The sequence below is a fragment of the Rissa tridactyla genome, chromosome 2 (genome assembly GCF_028500815.1).
Source record: "Rissa tridactyla isolate bRisTri1 chromosome 2, bRisTri1.patW.cur.20221130, whole genome shotgun sequence".
NCBI classification, from domain to species: domain Eukaryota; kingdom Metazoa; phylum Chordata; class Aves; order Charadriiformes; family Laridae; genus Rissa; species Rissa tridactyla.
Window position 1 is genome coordinate 24,075,661 of NC_071467.1, and position 25,199 is coordinate 24,100,859.

The following is a 25,199-nucleotide window of genomic DNA, read 5'->3' on the forward strand; positions in this document are numbered from 1 at the left end:
CACCAAAGTTAACTTGGTTTCACTGTAGTTAGATTATATCTGTCTTCTAGGTGAAACTAGAAAATGATTTTTGGGAAGAATAAGGGTTACTGCTCTCAACTCTGAGAGACTGGGAGGAATCAAGTGAGCACCTGGTTAACAGTGTGGAAGCAGTTGGTAATTTTAAAAGATATGAGATAGTAAAGTAAAAGCTGTGATGAGGCACAGAGGAAATGGAGACCTGGAAACGGGAGCTGAATTCTAAGAGTTGAAGCTAAGGCATTTTTTAATTGAAAAATTAAAGGAGAAGGATGATCAGTATTTTTTGGTTGTGTTTTCAGGATACAAGGCCGCCCTTGACCAGGATTAGGACTTACAACAATAAAACCTATTAGTATTTGCAAAAACAGTTAATGAAATGTTCATTTTGCACATTGTCAGCCGCAGCAGCCACTGAAAAAGTTTGAATTTCAGTTTTGCTTCATTTTCCCATAGGACCTGGGAGATCTGATCAGTTCTACACCATCGTCCCTTGTAAGACAGAAGGCCGGTATGGAACATGGGAGAAAGTAACTTTCATCACCCCCACGCTGACTAGTAGACAAAAGGTCGCACTCAGCAGACAAACTCGGACCCTTGGGGGCTCCTGGAGGTGTTGCGAGCCTCACCACAACCTGCAAAGCAGGCCTGACCCTCACAGGTACAAACTAGCTCTACACATTGCGGAAACAAAGACTCTTTTGTTAAGGAACAGTAACCAAATTATGAGGGTTCATGTGATTCATGGATAATATCAATCCTTATCTGCCCCAGGTATTATCTAGAAAGTCAATTACATGTAATACAATATAATATAACCATCAATTTCAAATGCAGGAACCCAAAGGAAAGCAACAATATATTTCTTACTACTTGAGCAGTGTAAAATAACATAAACCTTTTTTATTTTTTGCCTGATGTTGTTCTGTAAATGACCTCGGGAGGATTGTGTAAAGTACAAAAGGTTGTGCAGAGAATCTGTAACATCCCTAAACAATAAAACAGGAAAAATATCCCAATAATAACTGATACATAAGTCACAGTTTCTAAGTTTGAATCCACAGAGTACCGTATATCAGCTTACACTCTATAACCCAATACCTGAAAGAATGGCAACTTGGAAATAAGTAACGATGAATTATGATCCTGCTGGAGATGCAACATAAATTAAAATTTGGGTTCAGTCTTTTTTTGTAGGAGAACGAGGAGGAGGTTCTTAAAACTATTTCCAAATCTACAACTGCCTTTAAAAATTATGATTATAAAATTCTAGCAGAAGTTGTCCTTCGCAGCACTATTTAGAATAAGAGAAGAAACACTTTAAACAGGTTCCAGTGAAGGTATTACTAACATACTAAACGCTACTAATATCTATTCAAGAAGTTATAAGTGTACATTCAGAAGAACAGAAAAGCAAGTGACAGAGGTATTTCCTCTCAAATTCTCTATAGCAATGAAGTGGCACATAGCTTTTTCAGGCATATTTACCTACTTTGACAAGAAATAAATCTATTTGTTTATAGCCAGTAACTTGTCCACATTCTCATTGAAGTCATTGCCCAAATCAACCTAGGAACTGTTCTTCATCCACTGCACCTGCTGCTTCGAATTAAGGACACTGCAAAGTGAAAATGGGCCGTTAATATAACCCTGGGAGAAGACTCTGGAGAAAGGCTGGGAGCTGCTACTTTAAATGCAGACTTCCCCTATGCAACATTATGTTTTGCATAGAAAGCAAGATAATGATTTTAGATCCACTATTCCTTGCCTCCTCAGAGGACTCTGACGAAGTTTGAGCATGGGGAAAATAACTAGTAATAACTAGCACGTTATAGCAGATTTTTACTGTTTATTCACAAGCAAACAATCTCTGCAGAATACATTCAGGGGACTCTCACATGAATAGCTGTTTTTTACATTTACCGTGGATTCCTAGTGGGACCCTCCGGCTGCCTACTGTCTTGCAAGAAAGAATTCCTTAACTCTGAGTACATTGCTAGGAAGATCTGATCTCTTCTAACTTTAGAGTTTCACCCTATGTATCATATGCTCCAGTTCTTCTCCTAAAAAACACAGCTGTCTTGGAGACAATCATGACTTTTGACATAACTGGGGCCCATCCCACAAAGCAACTTGAAGATCAAGATAAGGAGCACAGACTGGATCCAATAATAATGTAGGAGCCAGTGGTGTCTGTAGAGTACAGGAGTGATGTAGCTTCTCTTCCCTTTTAATGATATCTAACAGACCTCTAACTTTCATTAAAATCTGCAAACGGAACTCACGATGTCTGGCAACTTCTGCTAGAATTGCTTAAAGCCTCAAATATCATCAGTTTTGGACTTACCCCAGCTCTGAAAGGGACTATATAGTTGGGGGTGTTTTATCCCTAAGGAAGGTCAAAACCTCATGAAATCTGAGGAAAACACGGGGGATGCAGTAGAGTAGAAAAGCGAGCATCAGACCTCAGACTTATTACTGAAATATTAGCCAAACTAGCGAGACTTGGAGGAATCAGAGTGAAAGTTAAAAGGGAAAGGTTAGGTTCCCTGAAATGTAGAAGATCCGGGCTGGGAAAAAACGAAGGAAGGAAGGAGCTTTAAGTTAAGCCGAACAGTTGGAGGGACACCATCAATAGCTGATAAATCCAAATCCTTGGTGTACTATAGCTGTTTTCATAACATGAAAAAGTTGAACAATTTTTAATTATAGCCTGTAGTAGCTTAATTAATATTAAAATTCTTTCTAAATGGAAATAAGCATTATATAACTATCTGCTATTAGAAAAATAATTTCTTTTAGGTATATATATATTTAATTGTGTTAAATAATTCAAATGGGCAATTACTGCATCTCTCACTATACTTAATTAGCAAAAGAAAAATGGAGAATTTTATTGATGTGAATGTGAAAGAAATACAATCCTTTTAAAACTATTTATTTTCATTTAACTGAACTGCCTTGCCATACTAAAAAAACATTTTGCAGAGGTTAAATAAAGTATTTCATGGCAACCGCTGCTTCTTAGTGCCTGTGTAACAAGAAACATGAGCCAGGCGAAGTTGTGCAAGTTGGTTTTCTTTCCCAGTAAGAGAATGTGGTATCTAAGACCTTGTCCTAACTCATTTTATCCCCAAGAGTAAGTCAAGTAAGTCAAGTATGAACTAATGCCTGGAGGGAAGTCCCTGACTCCAGAAGTATGGATTATTTCACATTTATCTTACAATCTGCTCTCAGAGTTCTTAAAATTCACTAACTTGGCAAGTTGGGAATTATCATGAGAAATGAAATAATTTCATAACTATGAAGTCATCTAGCATTCCATGAATATGACACTTGGAGGGTTTGTCCATGCTTGGGCATTATTCTGACCTTTGGATAATAAGCTGTTAGATAGATTTGCATGGAAACAATTAGAAAAGTGCCATAGCATAACAGGGACAACCTGATGTCTTAATTGAGTCGTCATTTTCATTTCAAGGATTTGTATTCATCACTGAAAAAATTTACACAACTACATTTGTAATAATATTTGAACAAACATTTCGTTTGATCTAAAACGACAAAGGATTGTGCTGTTTAGACTGTTTAGATGCCTTTCTGAAGCATGCTAAACTTAGTGATTTGTATTTAACATTAACCAAATGAACAAGGCTTGTAGATGGATGCCAAGATTCTCTGACCTTTTTTAAAAAAATTTGCTTCTATCTCAACAGTGTGTGGAAAGCCTGTGCTTCCATATGTTTTCAGTGAAATTACCTCAGTGCTATTTTTTTGTCTCTAAATTTCCCAGCAAGACATGGCTGTTGAAAAACAGTGAAAGAACAGAAATATACTTGAAATTATTCCAAGGGCTGGGACAAGGGAGGTATAACCCCCCTACTAGAAGAGCCTGTTGGCCAGCAACGTGGTTGAGTCAGGAGGAGCTGTTAGCTTCCCCATCTCCTGGGACATGGGAATCCAACATGACACTTCTGACTGTTTATCAGCCCAATTCTTCAGAGAATCTGAATCTGATCAGAGCAAAACAGAATGGGGAAACCCTTTGACATCACCAACTTTCAGCTGAAGAACGAATATCTGAAAAATGAATCTGAAGTTCCTACTGTCACCTCATCCACTTCCTAATGTGTGATTTGGTTTTCTGCTGGACTTTTCCATCCTGCACTTTTATTTTTCATTTAATAAGAAACTTACGTAGTGGCTGCAAAAATGGAATGTTTTGCACAGCTCAAGTCTGTGACCGAAAGGACAAGCTAACGATCAATTTTAATATTTAAGTTCTCCGGGTGTCCAATGGCCAATGCCATATATTGTGCTGGTGCTTCAGTAGCTTGGCTGCAACTGACAGAAAGTATCAGTAACATGCTGCAATTTTAACTCTTCTACTTTTCACTTTGCTTGAAATAACACTCATTTGCAAAACTCTTTCCAGTTTGCACCATTATCAGAAGTACGCAATTATCAGAAATACACCATAATCAGAAATACACCATTAGCAGAACTATCTAGAAAGATGGTCAAAAAGAGGATTCTCTCAACTGAGTGATTTTATATAAGTAACCAGAAAATGGATGAGAAAGATTGTTAGGAGGAAAGCTAGTTCTGGTTTTATTTATATTTGCTTTAAGCATTTCCTTCTTTTTCCATGTGTTTATGAAGAGGTTTAAATTATTTTTTGGGTGGTTGCTACAAAAGCAAGTGATAATTGGTTATGAAATATGTGTGACATTTTGCTAGCTTTCTACAAGCCTGGTTGTTCTTTCTCCCGCACATCTCCTTATGTCAATCGTAACCCAAGTGCGAGTACTGTCACCTGATGAGTGGGGATCCTGTCTTGCAATCTGACACTTGCCCAACCACACAGAGCAGTCACCCATTTGGGCTGCTGGCCCATGGGCTCAGGCATCACAGGCGTTTTGGTTTTATGAGAAAACATATGTCTTTTTGGGAAATGTGACAAGGGAGGTACAGTACTTCAGCGTCTCTAAGTCTCCTAAAGTCCCCCCTGTGCACTATTACACCAGCATACACCGTTTATAACAACTCCTCTGTCACTGGGGTGAGATGGTCCTTTATTAGCCTGCGTTCCTCTTAACTTATGGCTTGACTTCAGTGCCAACTGCAACTGTTTACTCTGGTTAAATTTGCTCTGCATATATTACAGCATTCATGTAAAATTCAGTCATTTTGCATATCCACCAACTGACATATGAATGAAAAACACAGTAAATTTGCCATCTCTGCTTCCCAGTGAAAACTTGAAACTTGTCAGCAGTGAAAGCGAGCCCAGCTCCCATTCAGAATTACCATCCGAAGTTCACCTTGACATGCTAATGCCGGTATTTTCCAAGTTAGGAACCCCTATTCACTACTCTTCTCCTAGGATCTGTGAAAATTTTAGTAACTGTTCAGCACAGAACTGCTGCCCAGCAAGTGGGGTGGCACAGGTCTCCAGTCTCCCGCTCAGTAGGAGCTGGGTATATATCAAAAAGAGAGAAGAAATGGCTTTGCTGTGTCATAACCACTCTTTTTTTTTTTAGATTTAAATTCTTGTCCTATCTTGAATCAAGATGCAAAGTCCATTTTTCACCACCACTCAAGAAAAGCAACAACATGGTTTCATTGAAATACTTCCTGTTGATAATTTTAAAATATTTTATTTCAGTTTCAGTGTTTATCCTTAAAAAAACCACCCAAGAAACAGAAACTGCATTATTTAAACTATATAAGTGGGGTGTTTCTGACAATTTCAAATCTTTCCTAATGCAAGCACATGCTGAGTTGAGAGATTTGTCCAGTTTGACCCTGTTCTGCAAACAATTTCAGTGAACAGATGCTTCTGGTAAAAACAATTCATTAAAAAAATTCCCCAAACCTCTAATGTACATCACAGAAAACAGACACTGATCGCTTAGTTATAAAAACCTGGCAAGCGATCTTCTTTTGCCTTTTTTCAGAAGCTTTGGTTTCCACAACCACTTGGTTTTACAGAAAGCGATCGTGCACATCCAGTTCTACCCTCGAGTAATTTTCTAAACACTTCTGGCTTTCCTCACTCTTTGTTTACCTTTTCTCTCTGATGCAGCCCCAGCGTGTGGCTCCTGAAGGAACTGGAGCATTAGAGACAGTTGAGCCCATAGAGAAAATGGAAGAACCAATGCAGAAAGCCACCAGTCAGCTTTAGCAATTGCTGCATTCGAAGGGCTGTTTCTGACGTACCTGTGGGGACTTGTGAGAGCGCCAGCTGTACTGGTGACTGTGGAGACTAGCCAGCAAAATATTTTCATCAGTATCCACCTGGCCAAACCGTAGTGTCTCTTGTGTGTCATTACAGATCACAAAATGGCTGAAGACCAACTCCTCTGCCTCAGGGCATTGGTTCTGAAAGGAAAGGGATATGAAAGCCAGTAAGCGTCAGATTAATTGCAAGACATTTGGCAGCTGCCTGCCTAGTGGCGACTGTTACAAGACAGAAATGCTTCAAGATCTCTTGCCATTAGCTTTGGTCTCATAGTACTCTACTCTCTGCAAAAACTAGTGTTTGGGTTGACAAAATATATCCTAAGACTTGACATATTTTAATTTTCGTTTCTGTAATGCAAATCTTAAAGATTTAAAACTAACTTTCATAAAAGACTTCAACAAAATTAAATTCAGTTAGAAACAACACGTCACATAGGACAGGCGGGGCAATACAGGCTGAGCGAAAAGGCATGGAGAGGCTTCTGCATGGTTGACAGCTGATCTCTCAGGCCCACAGGCTGCAATTCCTCTTCCCCAGCTGCTGCTTCTACTTTGAAATGTTGCTGTGGGTCAGCACCAGAAGACTCTCTCTCTCCTGATACCACAACACTTAAAAAATAACTAAAGAAAAAGCAGGAGACACGAGGAGAGTATTTCCACAGCTCCACAAGGATAGTTTGAAAATGCATCATGCCATTTCACAGGAAAACAGGAAAAATCAAAAACTATCATGGGTTTTAAAAATATTTTAGATTTTACAATATTTTTTCTCCTGGTTGCAGCATCCTTCTATCCTCTCTTTCTGCTTTTCATCTGACTGCTTGTCACTCTGTTGACACGATGAGACTATACGATAGTCATAAAAATTACCAGAGCTACAGGTCTTCCGCCCCTGAAGGCACGAACTATAATCCCCTATACGGGAGAGGTCAAAGTGTGACTGAGAATTTGATTTGGAGATCATCTCTCATATATTTCTGTCCTAGTCATCACTGGGCTGGCACCTTCCACTTACAAGCAACTATCTAGCAACCATAACGATTACTCCAAGAAAGCAACATTTGGATAGTCTTCATGCAATTTAATGGGTATAACAAAAAGAATTTATCTTCTTGTGCTTTTCGTTACCTCTTTTTGACCCATCTTTCCTAGCGCACACACTTCTGACAATGCTTTATTGTTGGTTGGTTCCCTTCTCTCTACAATATAGTCCAGCTGCTCTTTTCTCATCCTTTCTTCCCATGACGTTTTCTCAAACTTATGGGACCTCCATGGTCTTTGGAGCTGATTCTGTTTCCCCTCCCTGCTTTCTCAGAGGACCTTTTAAACAGACATAACAAAGCTAGCACCTCTTCTGTCTAAGATCATATGGGTCTCTAGTTTGATAACAATGTGCCTGGAAGCCTGCAGAAATTCAGAGATCAAACAAGAGAGAGAAAAATATTTCTTCATAGATCCTTATGGATCCTTAGTTATACGTGAAAAACCTTTTGGTACATTGCTTGTAGCACACTGCTGGGTGATACACCTGGAACAGATTTTCCGAAAAGCGAAGTGTGCAAGGTATGTCCAATTTAGCATCCTTGAATGCATGTTCACTACTGTTTATTAACTTCAGAAGAACCTGAGGTGCAGGTTGCAATTCCTTTTGTGTCTCACTGTCAGAATGTTTGTGCAAAAAGTTATTCACCCTAGGAATATTTAAGCATGGGAATATTTAGATTAAAGCTTCTCTTGAAATCTCACAAATTCTTCTGCAAAAAGAAGAGGTATCTTCTGTGAAACAAGAGTCAGGTGAGCATAATCAAATCTCACTTTTTGAAAGTCGTAAAACTCATTACAGAGCAATATGTCTGTATCACATTCAGTAGCAGATCTGGGTATGCTAAAGGCTGACATTTACAGCGTCACTTCAGAGTGCAGAGTTTATTTTGGCATTTTCTAGTGGTGGATCTATGACTTTTTACTGTCAAGCTGCCATACCCACATACCCATAAGTCTACCACAAATATATATATTTTCCTGTTACAGCTTTGCAAAATGTTGGCTTTTTTTTTTTTAAAAAAAAAAAAGGGAGGATTTACTATCCATAGAGCTCAGCATGTTGTTATAGTCAAACCTAGACATAACCCCAGGGGACTTTAAGAAAATTTTTTACTCCAATACATTTTCTTGCTGACCAGAAGATGACGAACTTCCTTCTTTTTACCTGACTATTACTGTCGAACTCAGACTGTAACACAGACTGTAGATTCTTGCATTTTCTGAAGGGAAACGGGAATCTAGCAACCTTCACTTTTTTTTGTCTTGAGTTTTTGGCATTCATAGAACTCCTAAATTGTACTGGGGGAATATTATCCCATCAGGGATTATTAATAGCCTTGCACACATTTTGGTACTGATGAATGACTACCATCAATCATTAGTCTTACATGCTAGATTTGCTACTAGAATACACCGCTTTTAACAGCAAGCTTCAGCTAAGCAAAAGAGGTATTTTAAGCTCAATTTCAGAACAGTTCCAAAGTTTTAACCAAGGGAACACCAAGATTTGCAAAATAAGGAGTTGCTCCATGCTGCCAGGCTTAGGAGAGAGCTACTGATGCCTCAAGTCTTGATAATAACAACTGACTGAAGGATCATCAAGGAAGCTTAGGGATGCTTTAGCTCAGTATGGCAACTACGCACTGTATGGCCAATATTCTAGGTGACTCTTACGCTCCTTGCAGTAAATGCAGGAGATTTTTCCCAGAGTACCACCCATGCTTCTTGGTCCCTGGGGAGCAGCAGCAGCTCCCTGCAGCCTTCACAGGGAACTGGATCCCAAATTTCCTGCTGAAGTCTGAAAATAGAAGCTTCTAAGCCAAGCAGAAAGGGACCAAAAGAAATTAAAAAAATCAGCAAAAGGACGGAGTGAGGAAATCTTGATTGATAAAAGAGAGTGTAGAGAAACCAGACATAATAAAAACAAACAGAACCAGGCCATTTGTGTGGCAGCGATGATGAAGGGCTGAATGATGACTCTAGGAGCTGAAAACACCTAAGTGTGGATTAGGAAAAAATTCCCTCTCTGAATTAAAACAGCAAATCAAAGAATCAGCAAAAGATCAACAGCCTGAATCAGATACAGATTAGGGTCAGTTCCTGGGGGACAATTTCCTGCCCCTCTTTAGATCATTTTTCAGCTGTTCTTTTCTCTCAGAGAGGCCTGGAAAGTGTTTCTCCTTTATTGGGCTTTCAAATATTTTGTGAATTCTATTCAGAGAGGGGAAAAACATCCCACATAATACTAGTCACCAGGCTTTCCCTGTTTCAGGACTTTCTGCTCACATCTCAGCTCACAGCTATTTCAAAGCAAAGATCTGGAAAAAAAACCCATAAAAGCCTAGGCCTCTTTATATGCACAAAGTTATTTTCTGTGTGCTGCACAAGCTACCGAAGACCTCTGCAAACCTCCTCTCTCTCACACACACACACACACGTACATACTCTCTCTCTAGTACTGCTTAATGTTTTTTGGACAAAAAGTCTTTGAGGGAGATAAGAAAATGCTAAAGTTCCTCTAACAGAAAAGAATATTTTCCTTCTGATTGTTTAAACTTCATTCTCATGGCAGTATCCTGACATGATGAGCTAGAAAGTTAAACTGAAGTTACATGCAAATTTTCTGTACCCTTTTCCTTTGTTCTTCATGCTTGTGGTAGAAAGATGGGGAAACTACTGTGACCACAGATGTCATTTTGACTGATCCCAGCTCATTAACAAAACTCATGCAATTGCCAACAGAAAGGTTAAGCACCACACGGACCTTGAGGAAAAGAAGTTCTAATAGTTTAAAACAGGTTTAAAACAGGAGCTTTTTGTAACTTCTGAGGGGTTTAGGAAAACATTTGCAGTGTGAGACCACAAAGGAATAGTTTTTTTTCCCAGGAATACTCACTTAGTACCATACCTGGGGAGCTGTTTTCTCAGCTGACCCCGTGTCTCTAGGTATCACAAAGCACTAATGCAATAAAACAATTTGTGAAGGCCTAAACGCCCAAATAAAGGGCACCACTACCACCCCTCCAGTATACTCACAGGAGACATGCATTTTCTGTCTCACCTGATACTCTCTGTGCTATTATTAAATAATAAAACTAAATTAATAACAATCTTGAAGTTCCCTGCCCAGTTATTTGATTACCAAAACCATTACTTCAGCTTTGCATTTAGATGTGCACTAGGCTGTTACTGCTTGTATTTTAACAGGGATTTCAGATTAGACAGTGAAATATGTCAAAAGGGGAAACTCTTTTTAAAAAGTGCTAATCCTCTCAGATTTTCAGCATGTGATTTAGAAGTATAAAGCAAGTTGTAGGCCTAGTGTTTTTTAGGCTTAATCTACTTTCAAAATGTTCATCATTACTTAAACAAAAAAAAATAATCAGTCCAAATCTAGGAAAGAAAGACACCGACAGAGGCTTCTGTTAATCCTGAACTCTTGACCTAAAGGTGCAGGGCCAAATTGTTTCATGCTTCATCTGTCTGTCCACTGACTACAACATCACTTGTTTCAGATAGTAATCCAGTAAAAAAATATGTGGAGAATTCAAATAACCTTTCCTGCTTATTAAATTCATGCTTCTAGTTGGCAGCATTTATTTTATATTTCGTGTGAACACAAAACATCAAACAATGCTCATCATTGGGAAATTCATTCCCTCCCCATGCAGTGCGTGCCACCTCCCCAGTCTGGAGGTAAAGCCACATACAAAACATCTTGGTAACAATTAATTTAATAAGCCGTTTTGAACCCACTTGTGTGTTAACTTTCCCCTAATTTCAAAGCGGTGCAAGTTTTTAATCTCAAATACTCAGGGCTAGATACCCACCACATCAGAACATGGTGGCAAGTACCCTTGACATGAGAGGAAACGAGAAAATTACAGCAACAATTACAGAAGTATATCCTCCTGTGGCTCATGTTAACATTGCCAAATCCATGTATAAATCAGTACCAACTATTCATAGAATGTACCTGTCAGCAATATACTATGCGACATATGGCTCTACTTAATCAAATATACAATTCCATTTTTTCAACTCAGAATATTCCTTCAAGGCACAGAGTAGTCAGTCAGTCATTCACACTGTGATGTGGTTTAAAACATTTAAATATTTATGCACCATATTTTATTTATATGTATAGCTATGTCTGAGAGATCTTTTTTTTTCTTTCCATCCTAAGAGGAAACTGACCTTTCTGAAGCCCATTTTGCAGTAGTTGCCACACATGTCTTAGATGAGGGACTAGTACTAAGTCAGAAATATTTTGGGTTTAAACAGCCTACCAAGGGCTCTCTTGTACTTTCTATGTTTGTTTTTTATTAAAAGCATTGTTCAAAATATGACAAAAAACAGAAATTGGAGCTACAAAGATTTTTGTTCACATTGATATTTGAGCCAGCTGTAAAGATTTAAATCACACTAGATCTTGTTTTATGAATGTCCTTTTGCAACAAGAAAACCATGGAATGCCCTTAAAAAAGAATTTTTTGATATAAAACAGATGTTTTATCCTTTTTTGGGGGCTTTGTTATTGTAGTGCCATGATAGGTAATTAATTCCCAGGCTCCACATAGGTCTTCAGGCAGATGAAGAGAATGATTTGATTTCAAGGCTATAGTGGAGTAAGGGAATTACAGGCCTTCGAGGGGTCATTGCAGAAGCAAGGTTCCTTACGCCGGGACTGGCTTCAACCATTAATGCTGCTTGCACAGAATTGTAATGTGAAACTAGTGTTGAACTTCAATAAGGACAGAAGTAGTAGCTGGAAGCAATATGCTCTACTGCTCAGACTGAGCTGTGCTTACATATCATGCATCACTCACCTTTTCATATATTAACGGAACATCATGCATTTCAAGACAAAGATTCTGATTATTCTAATATAAATCCATGTAGTTTCACTGAAACTCAAGCAGTTCTGACTATAGTTACCTTTACATATAGCATTCATTCTCTCCTAATTTTCATTGCTATCATGGAATTAATGTTCATTAGTAAATACACTTTTAGTGTAAATTAGCTTTTGTATCTTGGAATATTTGTAATGAATGCAGTTGGTATTCTAATTTGCTATTAAATGAATCACAATAGCTACATTTTTTTCTCCGTATTGTATTTGCATACCTGCTGCCAAGCTTGAATTGCTGTATTTAGAGAATGAAGGGCATATTGGCCAAAGTTGATGAAAATGGGATCCACCATTATCGTGCAGTCCAATAGCCTTCCTACTGTGCTGCTGGAAATAGCAATCTGTCCCCAGACTTTGAAAGGTCTCACAACACTCTGCATAGTCACATTTCGGCACTCCAACAGTTTACAGTCGGCTTGAGTTGAGAACTGGATCTCCTGGAACATTGACTCATCGTTCCATTGACGAAGATATACATGAGGCTCATCAAAGGAAATTATCATGTATTCTAGTTCAGATGGCATGTTCTTATCAGATAAAAATGGCTGAAGAAATTTTGGCGGTGCTGAAAAGTAAAAGAACAAGACTAGAACATCACCATTGCCACATTCTGTATGTTTTTGTAAATTGTGTTTTAACTGCTTGTATATATGATGAAAACAAGTAAAATTCATAAAAGAGCTGACATTTCTGAAATCTGAAATTAATCCTGTTCACACTGTTTATTAGATGTAAAATAGAACTGTAATTAGTAGCAGCTGCAAACAAGAAGTATCTGCAAACCAAAATCTTTTCATGGTAAATAGACCAGCCGGCCAAACTGCTCTGCCTACACACTGCACAATACTTCAGGTTGCCACCTATTTGGAGCAGAAACCATATTTCTGTGAGAATTTTTGCTACAGTATAAGTATATGATATTCCAGGCATAGCACATTACAAATACAATAAAAATTAGCAATATAATATTTGCTGACATGTGACTGTGCAGGCTAACAGGCTCCACAATGAAAATTGTCTTTGCTGCAGTTACAGAGGGTTCAAGACCACAAACCCACTGAGATGCGGCATATTGCCCCATAATACTAGAAATTAAACAAAACAGTATCATGAGACTAAAGCATGAGAAACAGATCACAAAAAAGATTTTATCGCGTTCGCTGAAGTCTCAGCCCTGCAAAGCGCTGAGCACTGTGGCAGCAGACACTGCAAGGCACGTACACCACTTGTGTAACATTAAGCATGCGAGTATTTCCATTGATGTTATTATTTATGTTGCTGGAACTACTCACATGCTTAAAATTAGCATATGCTCAAGTGCTCTACAGCTTTGGAACCAAAACACTCATCACTTTCCAGGATCAAGCCCTGTTACGCTACAAAAGCATAATGGATACAATAAGTTTTGTGCTCCCTTCGCGTACAACGTCGCACAATGGAGCCCCAAAACTTAAGGCCTTTAGGTGCTGTAAAAAGAGCAACAGCAGCATCAGCATAAACTCAGTCGCTGTTGAAAAATGAAACAGCTGGGTTTGATTTTAATCCCATTTTTGCTTTTTCCAGTATGTGTAATTTTAAAGATCGAGCATCTGGAATTGGAGTGTAATAGTGAGGAAGATTGTGTACTGATAGAGGTAGCCGATAGACAAGAAATTTACTAGATGTTGAGTGTCAGTCTTAGTATGATTTGATAATAAATATATTATAATACTTGCAGAAACATAAAAACTACTCACAAAAAGAGCTGTCCCTGTCAAAATTATCTAAGATATTTGCTCATCTTCCATGGAAAGCATTCCTGGCATTTGAAAATCAGACAATAATCTAAAGATCTCTTGGAATGTATTTGCCATTAATGCAATGACAGAGAGCACTGAACAAAAACAGATGTAGCTCCAAAAGTGATCATAATTGAAATAGCAGTTAAATCTGCAGTTCTCAGAGCTCTTCCAAGGAATTCTTACTAAGGGGGTTGCAAAATCTCCAAATATTTTAATAGTACTGTTAATATGCTGGAAAATTTAAAAGATCAAATTCATTCACTAAGATGGCTCAAAACTGAAGTGGCACCTGCTGTCACTAATCAGACTCCGAAAACCGGATGGCTTCTACAGTTACCCATTCCGGAGGGAGGAAGGGGGGTGATCAGCCAGCCCCACTGCCTACCGTATGTACTTTCTCAACACACAGAAGTCATCAGTTTTACCCTGAAGTCTGTACCACCAGTGGCTGTTGGTGATAATTTATTTCAAGAATGCCTGGTTGAATAAGGAAATGGGGACTACAGACAGCCAAACCAGCAATTAATCAGCATGTATGAACTATACATGCTTTCATTATTCTACATAAAGGAGTACATACCTGTGCCTAGTTGATCGAGATGATGGCAGAGGTGGACTTCCAAATAAGTAACTTGGATCAACACACTTAGCGATGGCACAAACCAAGGAGTAAAACAGGAGTCAACCCTGGTACAGGCTGCTAATGCGGTGGGTGTTACAAGCTGATCGCACGCACTTTGTGAGCCAGATTCACTTTCCGAGCTGCAGAAGGTAGATAACAAAGCGGTAGTTCATCAATTCCAGGATTTTATCCCTTAATAGTAAGACATGACCATGTGCCATGTTGGTTTTCTGGCACGGTCAATGCCATTGTTTTCTTTTAACTGCTAATGTTAGCGTATGTACTTTTTCCAAGCAGAACATAGCAGACAAGATTGCAATCCAACAACGCTTTTACCGCACTGCGCTTTCAATTTACAAACTGAAACACCTGAACCACAGATGCAAACCACATTTACAGAAATAAAACCTAAATATATCAGGTATCTTTAATTGTTGAAATACCTAAACAGAGTACATTACCATTATTAAAATGATAAGAATGAGTTGAAAGTTTATCTGGTCAAGATAATGATTTTTTTTCATTTTATTTTTACGGAAACCAACACACAACCATCAAACTACTAGGCACAAACCCTGTCCATTTAAGCTTTCTTTCCTTCGTCCTTCTCATTCTACAGCCATCATTTCATAAGAATCTCCAAGTGTTACAAGCTCAGTCTGGAGCCTTTTACTAGCACCTATTACAACATTTTAACTGTACATTTAAGATGCCACCCCACTGATATTATTTTTTTGCTAGCCATACTCCTGATGCCATGAATTTCCAAGCATTATCTTTCAGTCTCTTGAGAGAAACTAACACTACATCACAATTCTATAGGTTGCTAAGACACCACTTTAGTACAAATAAACTTTCTAATTTAATCCAAATCTACCCTTTATGTTCCTTATTCTCACTCCCTTTGCAGTTTGGCACTGAAGAGTTTTAGTTTAAAAACATAGATTTGATTCAAGAAAACTAAGTCCACGTCCTCAGTCCAATACTGCTTTTATTTTTAAAATAAAATTTAACGAAGGATTAACTAATGCCAACTTACTGTTTTTGTCAGAAAGTAATTAGCTTTTATAAAGCACTGTGAATAGATTTTCATTGACATTTTAAAGATATTTTAAATTCAAACACAAGTTTAAATTCAAATATTGGCTTTCAAAGCAACATGTCTCATGCCTTTAGAACCAAGTTTTTCATCGCTCCATGTGTGTTACTGAAAAATTATGCACAAATATAGTAGGTACTCTAAATTTTCAGCTGCAAATGTGTAGAATTCCATGGATAGGTAAATTTATCAGTATTATTTTGTGTTACGGCAACTAGCTAGTATGGTATTTATTTATGGAGCTTAAATCCAACTTTAGATTTGTGGACATAAATCAAAATACTTGTGTAGCAGTAAAATCCCACTAAAATTAGCTAATTATCAAAGAGTCAAGACAGGATATCAAGAATGGATTAGGTCAGTGAAGCATGAAAGACAGATCACTTAAATCAGATTTTTAGCTGCTTTCCTGTGATTTGCCTCTTCAAATTGCCTGTTTACATTTCAAAAATGGTCTTGTAGGTCTTTTGAGAACTTTGGAAATAAAATTTGTATTCACAGGATAGAACATCTATGGGAGTAGACTAGAGTCAGAGAAATGGGTGGCTTTTCTTTGTTCTGCCACGGATATTCCTTAGACTGTTGGAACAAAGCATGGAAGTAAATCCAAAAGCCACCAAAATTCATATGCTGATTTAGACCATTAAATACTTCTGAATTTGTGAAACTGATTACTTCTCTCAGAATAACTGTCAATATTTTAAGATTTTTTTTTTCTTATTGCATTTTGATTAGAAACAGAATTTCAGGGACATATGGAATTAAAATAGAAAAAGGGTAGAGGGGTGTAAATAAATATTAACCAAACTATGAGAAACTTTAAAAAAAAATAATTACACTTTGATATTCTGAATTAAGACTTAGTTTGTACAAACAACCATAACACTAACTGCAGTAAAAAGAAAGGACATTTATTTCTGAAATTTGAGGTTTATTTGGAAATTATAAATTTATTTTCCTCAGAAACCTATTCCTTGAGTCACCTATCAGTGACTCAGCATTTTCATTTCCTTAGATATGTTTTGTTTGAGATAGATGTTTTCATAAAATAAAAAAAACAAAATACCCCCTCCAAGTTATTATTTAGTCAAATTTTATATATCTGCTTTTTATTTATTGAGCATTTAGTGTGATGGGACCTTAGTCATTTCTCATTCCTAACCACAATGGTTACGGGGCAACATGACATGCTTGATGCAGGAGGAAACGCGGCAGGGGCTTCACATCAGGGAAATAAAGCATTTAGCCATACTTTGCTCTGATATTTCTGCCCCACAAGCAGCAGATCAAGTGGAGGTAATATTCTGGAACTCAAGATGTTGGGAACAAAAAGACTGAAAACTACCTTTTGTTTCCTCATGGAGAGTCACCTTAGAAACCAAAAAGGCTGAAAGGATTCCCTAGCAAACTTCAGAGTCCAACCACATGCTTAAAATACTAACCAGAGAGAAACGGCAAATGAGGGTGGGACAATGTTGCTCCCTGGGACAGAACTGGCCTTGCAACCTCTCCCATGGCAGGGAGGGACAAGGGCTGGCAGGGGAGGACTGAAAGGAGCAGGACAGTGTGGGCTAAACCACGTTTTAGAAGGGAAAGTCACTCTACAGAGAGAAGATCACCTTCTAGAAATAATCTGAAAAGAAATGCAACACGGATTCTTTCATCACTGTTTTACTGTCTGATCAGACTTTGTTCAAGTGCTGTTTTATCTGTCAAGGGATCCATTTGATTTTTCTCAACCAGAAACCCTATCCAGAATTATAGCCCCCATGTTGTTATGAAAATACAAATACAGTAACAGTATAAATCAGTTACAGTACAAAATATACTAAGAGCAGCATCCAAATTACTATAGTATTATCTTAAAAAAGAACTGTAATAAGAGATCATAATATCGAGTGAACAGTTTTTAAAGGGGGACTTGTAGTCCTTACAATCACTACCATGACCCTCCGATTTTAAATTAAATCCCACTAAAACTTTTTGCCTAGGCAGACTTCCGTCAGACCTTTAGCACTGCTACTTTCTCCTTTTACCTTGCATAGAGCACAGAAATAAAAGACACGGTCCTTCATCACATGCTGTGCACAAACAGAACACAACGCAGTGTTAGCTGGAAACCCAGGAAACTTTCTATTAAGTCTTGGTGAACAATAGTAGAAGCAGTAATATCGTAGAGGTAGATATGATTATGAAATCAAAATTTGTGCATCAAATGAATACAATATCAAAAAATCCCACATTCTCTTGGCTGCTTTGGAGCTACACAATGCAGTGTGGACTCTCCAAAACTCTTCAGCCAGGGAGAAAAGGAATCACTAGCTTCTACTGCTTTGTGTTTGGCACAACATGCTGAGGGATGGGTGTAGCAAAACCAGAGGAAATTCTGAATAAAACTGACCTGACTTTAATACCAGAAATTTCTTTTTTTCTTTTTTTTTCTTTTTAAACTCTGTGAAATATGAGAATTTTTAAAATGGAAAATACCTACGTTCTAAGTCATTATATATTATAAAGCGTGATAGTTTCACATCATGCAAAGCAGTTCAAGTTAAATACACGGCAACTGGGAACAATGACTTAACAGTGACCTGCATTATTCTTGTTATTTTAAGAGTGGAATATTTAAACCAAAACTGCCATTTGTGATGAAACTGCAACATGGGAAAATATCCACTGGGAAGAAGAAAGAGACCACTTAACTCATTTAATTTATGACTCAAATGCTGGTCTGAACCCAAATTGTTAGAGGTCAAAATCCAGTACATCATCTACTTTGAATAAAAGCTAAAACAATTAGCAAGAAACATGATCATGATTCCTCGCTTTAATTTTTAAAAAGTAGCAATTTAAGGCTTATTTAAAAGTTTTTGTACTTGTTTCATGGTTTGTATCTTAAGGCATTTTCAATTACTATTTCGCATTAGTATGTCAGTAATTATAAAAATACTGTTTACATTACACAGGAGATGCACAAATATATAAAACATCTTGTAACGTAACCCATTTAAACAGAGAATGATGAACCCTCCCAAGCAGACCAGGGAGGGGGGTTAGTGTCTTACCACCCAAACAGAGCTTTAAAGAAAAGTAATTTTGATTATAATTTGCTAGTCCTGCAACATGAAAATGCAACCTATAAAAATAACTTGTTCTAGGATAATTTCCTTTTAATCCCCCATTTTAAGGTTTTCTGTAAACAGTCATTTTTGCCATATATGATTTGTTCCATAAACACCGAAGGGGATCCTAAAGTATTTCACTTAGGACTTCAGATTTGTTCATTCATTGAATAAACATTCATAAATGTTCATTCAAACCTTATTCATTCATTGAATAATGAATGGTCCACAAAATTCTTAAAAACAAACAACATACACATATATACTATGTCCTTAACCAGACAGCCCCTTGATGTTTACATTTCTAAATATTTCCTGATCAATGTCAGAAAGAGCTTGCATATCACGGGATTTGGATCATGACATCTTTGCATATTCCCATATTCATTATCCGTTGATACGCTTCAGCCTGCCGGCCACTGCTCAACACATCACACATCATCTCACAAACATTTTTGTTTTCATGTCACATGAGCCACCTAAGTTTTATACTTTAAAACTAGTATTAGGAATCAGTAATAAAGTACTTACGGGATCAGCTCTCTGGTGTTAATGATTAGCATATCACAGAGGTTACCACAACCCCCCCCTCCCCCCGCAGAATTTGAAGGAAAAAATATTATCATTGAGCAGCAGCTGCATGCATATGGCAGCTGTTAGAGTCTGACCCAAAATACAAGATCAAACTAAGAAAATAAACTTCAACAAGACTAAGCGGTTTTATACTTTACAATTAATAGTGAATTAAATTTGCTAATCAGTCATACAGTTACAGCATGTCAATGCTATAATGTCAAATCACCACGAGTCTCCAGGAAAACCAAGATTCAACTTTTATACTGTCTTCACTTCTTGCTCTCGTTCGCAGATACCCTCAACCTTGAAGTTCCCTGGTCTAACACTCGGCACCAGCTTTAAGCACAGCTCCTTCTGGCTCTTCTCACAAGTCTAAAATCCCATGGTAAACACTTGCTTTAGGAACAAGCCTAACATTGAAATTTACCATGGCAAGGCAGTCTCTCTCTCAAAACCCAAAATAGTTCGGGATTTTTTGGTCAAGTGGAATCCAGAATATATTTTAGGGTGCTCGGTCACAAGAAAATACCCATACTACTAGCAATATGTTTGTTTGATGAAGATAAAGCCAGTTTCAGCAAAGTTACTGCCAATATGGACTTCCTATCCTACTAGGGATCTAGAAAGGTTGGCTTTCTCTGCAGGTTCACCGTATCTGTCACCATCTCCTAAACCAGACTTCCCTTTCACAGAACATGATGCTTTAGGGCTTAACTGTTACCTCTGAATTGTTCTGCAGCTGTAACTATATGTATTTCAGTACTGGTGAACTGTCTCAAAACCTCCAGGAGAGTAACACGTGACTAGCATGATTTGCCCTGTCTCAAAGAAGACGACCGCGTGCCTCAAACACCTGATGTTGAGGTCAAAGCCTCATCTCTGAGGAACAGCTGCTCTTTTTCCGACCCATTAAATTTCCCTGTGAAGGATCACCCCAGGATGGTCAGGACTACTTCTTCCACACCAGTCCTTCCTGCAGTCATCCTTAAGAAAGATTGCAGTACAGCCTTGTTTGAAGCCAGTGTAAAGAGAGATCAGTTTGAATTTCTATCTGAAACTGTGGCTGTGAATATAATCTTTTCCCTTCTCTGATTGAAATCAGAGGTTTTCCTCACGTATCCCTCAGGCTTCTGGCTGGAGTTCACCCTGACCTACATGAATCTTTAACGTTCCAGCCTACTGTTCACGTCGGTGTAAACTACACCTCTTAAAACTATTATAAATTCCTTAGGCCACCAAAAGTACCAGGACTAGTGACTGCAGTCTCCATGCATGTGCCTAAGGAGCTGGCAGTTCATAACACCTCCCCTCGACTTCCCTCTTTCTCTTCTGTTTATTAACCTTCAAAATACTTCAGTAGTGTGGTGCATATTTTTTGCTGCCTTCTTTCCTTTCCTGCTATCCCTATTCCGTGAACTACTAACGCTTTGGTTTAATTCCTGTTCTTTCGGTTGTAGTTTCTGGTTTAGCTGTAGGCGTACACACACAATCTGAAGGACGTAGTGCTTCTAATACCATTGCTATTGACAGAGCAATTGTCTTTCTTGGAATCTTCTGGTACCTCAAGGCCATTAGGATATTTCTATCCCTTTATAACTTGGCACACTGATACCACTGAGGATGGTCACTATCGTGGAGCAGGCCTGCAGCCTCCCAGGTGAAAACTCATGAGTTTAGACCTTCTAGGCAGGTGAATACATGTCATGCTTTAAAATGTTTCTGATGTTAATCACAGTCCAAACTGGTTTTATATTCTTTTTTCAGTATTTGTATTTCATTTTAACCCCAGCCTCCTCCTGATCGATTACTACTCATTAGCTTACCGGGGCTCCCTGAATGAAACACTGCATATAGTGATGAGCCCTATTTGAGCAGAAAACAATAAACATGGTTACAGTGCCAAATGCCTTGATGAAAAAAATCTACTAAATTTCACTGCTTCATTTTCAGTTCCCACCGAGTTCACATTTCTGTGGTGTTAAGCTGACCAGGAAGGCAATTTTGCCAAGGTCCCACATTCAGAGGAATTAACCTTGTCTAAAACACTTAACTTCTCAATGATGAAAATGCATTCTTTCACAATTAACATCAAGAAATCATTTCCAACCTGATACTATTAATGGAAACCAGATGTTTAATTTTCTTCATTGATTTTGTTAGCCATGTTCGTATTTCCTGATTTCTCTGAATTCTGTAGCTTCACGTAACATATATGTGGATGCCACAGACTCGTTCAAGCATTTGTTCATACAAAGGCAGCAACAATCAGAAAATACCATTGATCCAACAGAGTCGTTCTGGGTTTTCAGCTCTAACTATAAAATGTTAAGAAGGTCTTTGAAAGCAGCTCCACTGCTGTTTGTGGAGAGAACTTGTGCTCATTTCTTCTGACTCTACATATTAACCAAAACCGAATGAGTACAAATAGAGTGGATATCTGTCATTGCACATTGTTTCCAGCTGTAAACATAATGAAAAATGTATCCCCAGTGTTTGAAAATGCCGATTAAATTTTTTTACTGTTAGCATAGTAAGCAAGCTGTGTGAATAATAAAGTAATGCTCTTGAAGTGCTAAAGTTTTGTTTAATATATTTAAAATAGACACTTAACTTGGCTTCTTTTAGTCATTGACTTGCACCCAGGACAGAATAAAGGCGATGTACGGGGGGTGCACGGAAGAAGAATATTTACCACTATGTTATACGATGGATTGCGCCTCAGTCTTCTTTTGTTCATTAGCTAATTTTACTGCCTTGTGCAGCTAAGAGGTTTCAGGATGCAGCCTGTTTGTCTTCACTTTTCAGTAATCCTTGCGTTCAGAAAATTGATGAATATGATGCTGCCAGGCTCCCTGTAAATCTAAGATAGAGCTCTTTTTGTGCACACTCCATGCTCTGGCATGAAGGTGAACTACAGTGTGAAGCTCATTTAAGACCAGCGACTCTTACCGCTTATGAAAACAGTAACTTATTTCCTAAATCTCTTGAAAAAGATCTCTCAAGAGTGTAGCGTTAGATTTCTGTTTTTCCCTCCTCCTTTAAAATTACCTTTGGTCATCAGCCACATTCTGATTGCTGTTCAGGACTATCCTCCACAGATCGGAGGCTATGAGCTCTTTCTGATCCTTCACAAGGTTGATACTGGGCAGCTGTAGTTCACAGACTTTGCTTTCTGAGAGACTGAATTCCCGGAATGCAACAAATGATTTCTGAAGCTCATCCCAGTACTCCAAGCTGCAAGGAATCTGTGATAAAAGGGAGAAGGCATAATTACTTTATGCTTGATTGCAAATATAATGGGATATACTGTACATGCCGAAAGTGCAAAACTAACTAAGCTAAATAAAAGTGAGCTGTCATACAGAAAATCAGAATTGTAACTGTTACTCAGGTTGCGTGCTGTCTTGATTTAAGTTAAAATGTTTTTAGAAAGTCACTGCAGTATAACACTTCAAACTTTCTCTTACTAGGTACAGAAATAGCTACTTGTTCCACAGTACCCAAGAATAACAATGACAATTCAACTAATTGTTATTTGTATAGCCAAAAGCCAACAGCCAAAAAATCCATCAGATGTCATCACACCATGGTATCAAGGACATGCTAATCATCATTACATTTTTTTTTGGCTTGAACTAGCTCTTTTAATTTTATTACATAACAAAATATCATTTTATTAATTATTTTATGGTCATATTAAAATGATCAAAGATGCAAAGTAAAAATGATTATGGGCAGCATAATGTCTTGCGGTGGGCCAACACATGACTAAAAATCCTGGTACAAATCATGAAGTACTTGTAAACACAGGATCAATTCAGGCAACTCTGATTCTGAGAACCCAAACCCAATAAATACATAATAGCTTTTGTTTAATCACATCCTAATTTTAAGTCTGTAAATAACCCACTTGGATTATTCCTGGATGCATCACTGAATTGGAGAGAACGTTATTAGAGACGTTTCTAAAGACAACAGAAAACAAATTTTTAATAAAAGCATAGATTTTAAAGGAGTGTGTCTTAGGCCTCCTTTTATTTTTTTTTGGATAATAGCATGAAAGTGAATGAGAATATGAATTTAAAACAAACGAAAACTCAGTAAGATATGAAAATTTTAGAATTAAAATACAGAAATCCACAGTTATGGTACTTGTACATGCTCAAGAAATACTAAAAGTCAAGTTGACATAAAGCAAATAGTAAAAAACCAGATGTGTATGTGCTACTACCTTTTTTATCCCTGTGTGTCTGTGTATAGACGTACACATGTAAATAACCAGGAAAAAAGTAAGAATGTGGCAGAGATGCAAGTAGATCTAGGGACAGCTAGAAAAAGCTCCGTAAGTACTCTTCCTTTTTACTCGGTAAGGACTACAATGCACGTGCAGGTGACAGCAGGCGGATTAATTCACAGGAATGAAGGTTAAGAAGGAAAATTCAGGGAGCTCAGTAGTTCGGTCTTGGGAGGGGAAGGGAATGTAAATAATCACCAAAGAATTCTGGAAAAATTAACATGTGGAACCACCTGAAACATGGATTTTTACTACCTTTGTCAAGTCACAATGATACCTGAAAGTTGAAAAAAGCAACCACAATCACTAAATTTTTTTTAGGGCAGGATGGAGGGGGGGAAAAAAAAAAAAAAGAAAACGAAAAAAGTATCTGATAACTTCCAGCAAAACTCTGATGCCACTAACGTATATCACAGAGTAGGATAGCAATATCGAACAGGAGTGCGGATTTAATTTCAAAGACTAGAGTCTGAGAAAAATTGATTGATTTAACATCAAAATGCACGCATCATATACATAAAGATAGCAATACATTTATTTATAAGCTACATATTCAATTAGAAATGGTGAAGATATGTAAATGTCAGCTGGAAAATTATGATGAGGTATGATGATGCCTGGAAAAAGTAAATGCCATCCTGAGAGACACCAGGTGAGATATTTCCAAAAGCGAGGGACAAATATTAATCAACTTGTATAGGACACCAGTGGGGCCTCATCTGGAGCATGGCACACATTTCCAATTGTTCATGTTAAAACTGTATTAACTCACACTGGGATTGTGCAGAGTTGAGGACCAAAAGAAGGAAAACAAAAGGAACATGATTGCTCTACCCAGACACTTCAGGAGAGCAACAGTTAGAGAAACAGAGAGGAAATGGACTATGGAAACTATGGGTCAAAACTGAGTTGCTCTGTGAATAAAGTGTAAGGCTAGAAACCCGAACAGAAAAAGGTAGGGTGGTTAAGGACAGACTGATTTGTTAATAAAATGGAGATAGTAACAAGCATTGCCTCGGTGGGACCAAGCTGGGCTTGATGACCCAGGAGACATCTTTCTTTGTTCTGTGTCGTTTACTCTCCAATGGTGCTGTGCACAACAGCAGCAATATAAAATATTACATTATGGTGTTTGTAGCCATATTTCAAAGTCACACTATATTTACTCTTTTTGCTCTTAGTGTCACTATGGAGTTTTAGATTTCTTCAAACCTTCTCAGTGCTGAATTATTTTAACCTTTACTGCCTGTGGACAAACGCTCAAAATTACAATACCACAGCAATGTTCCTACCCTTCAATTATGGCTATATTCAAGGAATTCCCCTATGTTAACGACGAACACATAAACAGCAACTTCCACAATTCACTATCTTTCATACTACATTGTGGAGTCATTCATGCTCACGAACTTCTTTTCTAAACCTCCACAGTCTCCATAAACATTTGATTTTATTAAAAATATTGCAACATTTGACATATTT

The 25,199-nt window shown here is 37.8% G+C and overlaps 1 protein-coding gene across 3 annotated transcripts in view; it reads right to left on the minus strand.

The window, feature by feature from the left end:
* The window catches only part of VPS13B (vacuolar protein sorting 13 homolog B), a 480,344-nt gene that overhangs the window by 41,772 nt on the left and 413,373 nt on the right, over positions 1–25,199 (minus strand). For all 3 annotated transcript variants that reach the window (XM_054189533.1, XM_054189532.1, XM_054189535.1), the window contains exons 40-43: positions 22,472–22,668; positions 14,585–14,766; positions 12,439–12,788; positions 6,241–6,402 (exon numbers count right to left, since the gene is read on the minus strand). In XM_054189533.1, coding sequence (XP_054045508.1) covers positions 6,241–6,402; positions 12,439–12,788; positions 14,585–14,766; positions 22,472–22,668 — 891 coding nt within the window. The remainder of the gene's footprint in view (positions 1–6,240; positions 6,403–12,438; positions 12,789–14,584; positions 14,767–22,471; positions 22,669–25,199) is intronic.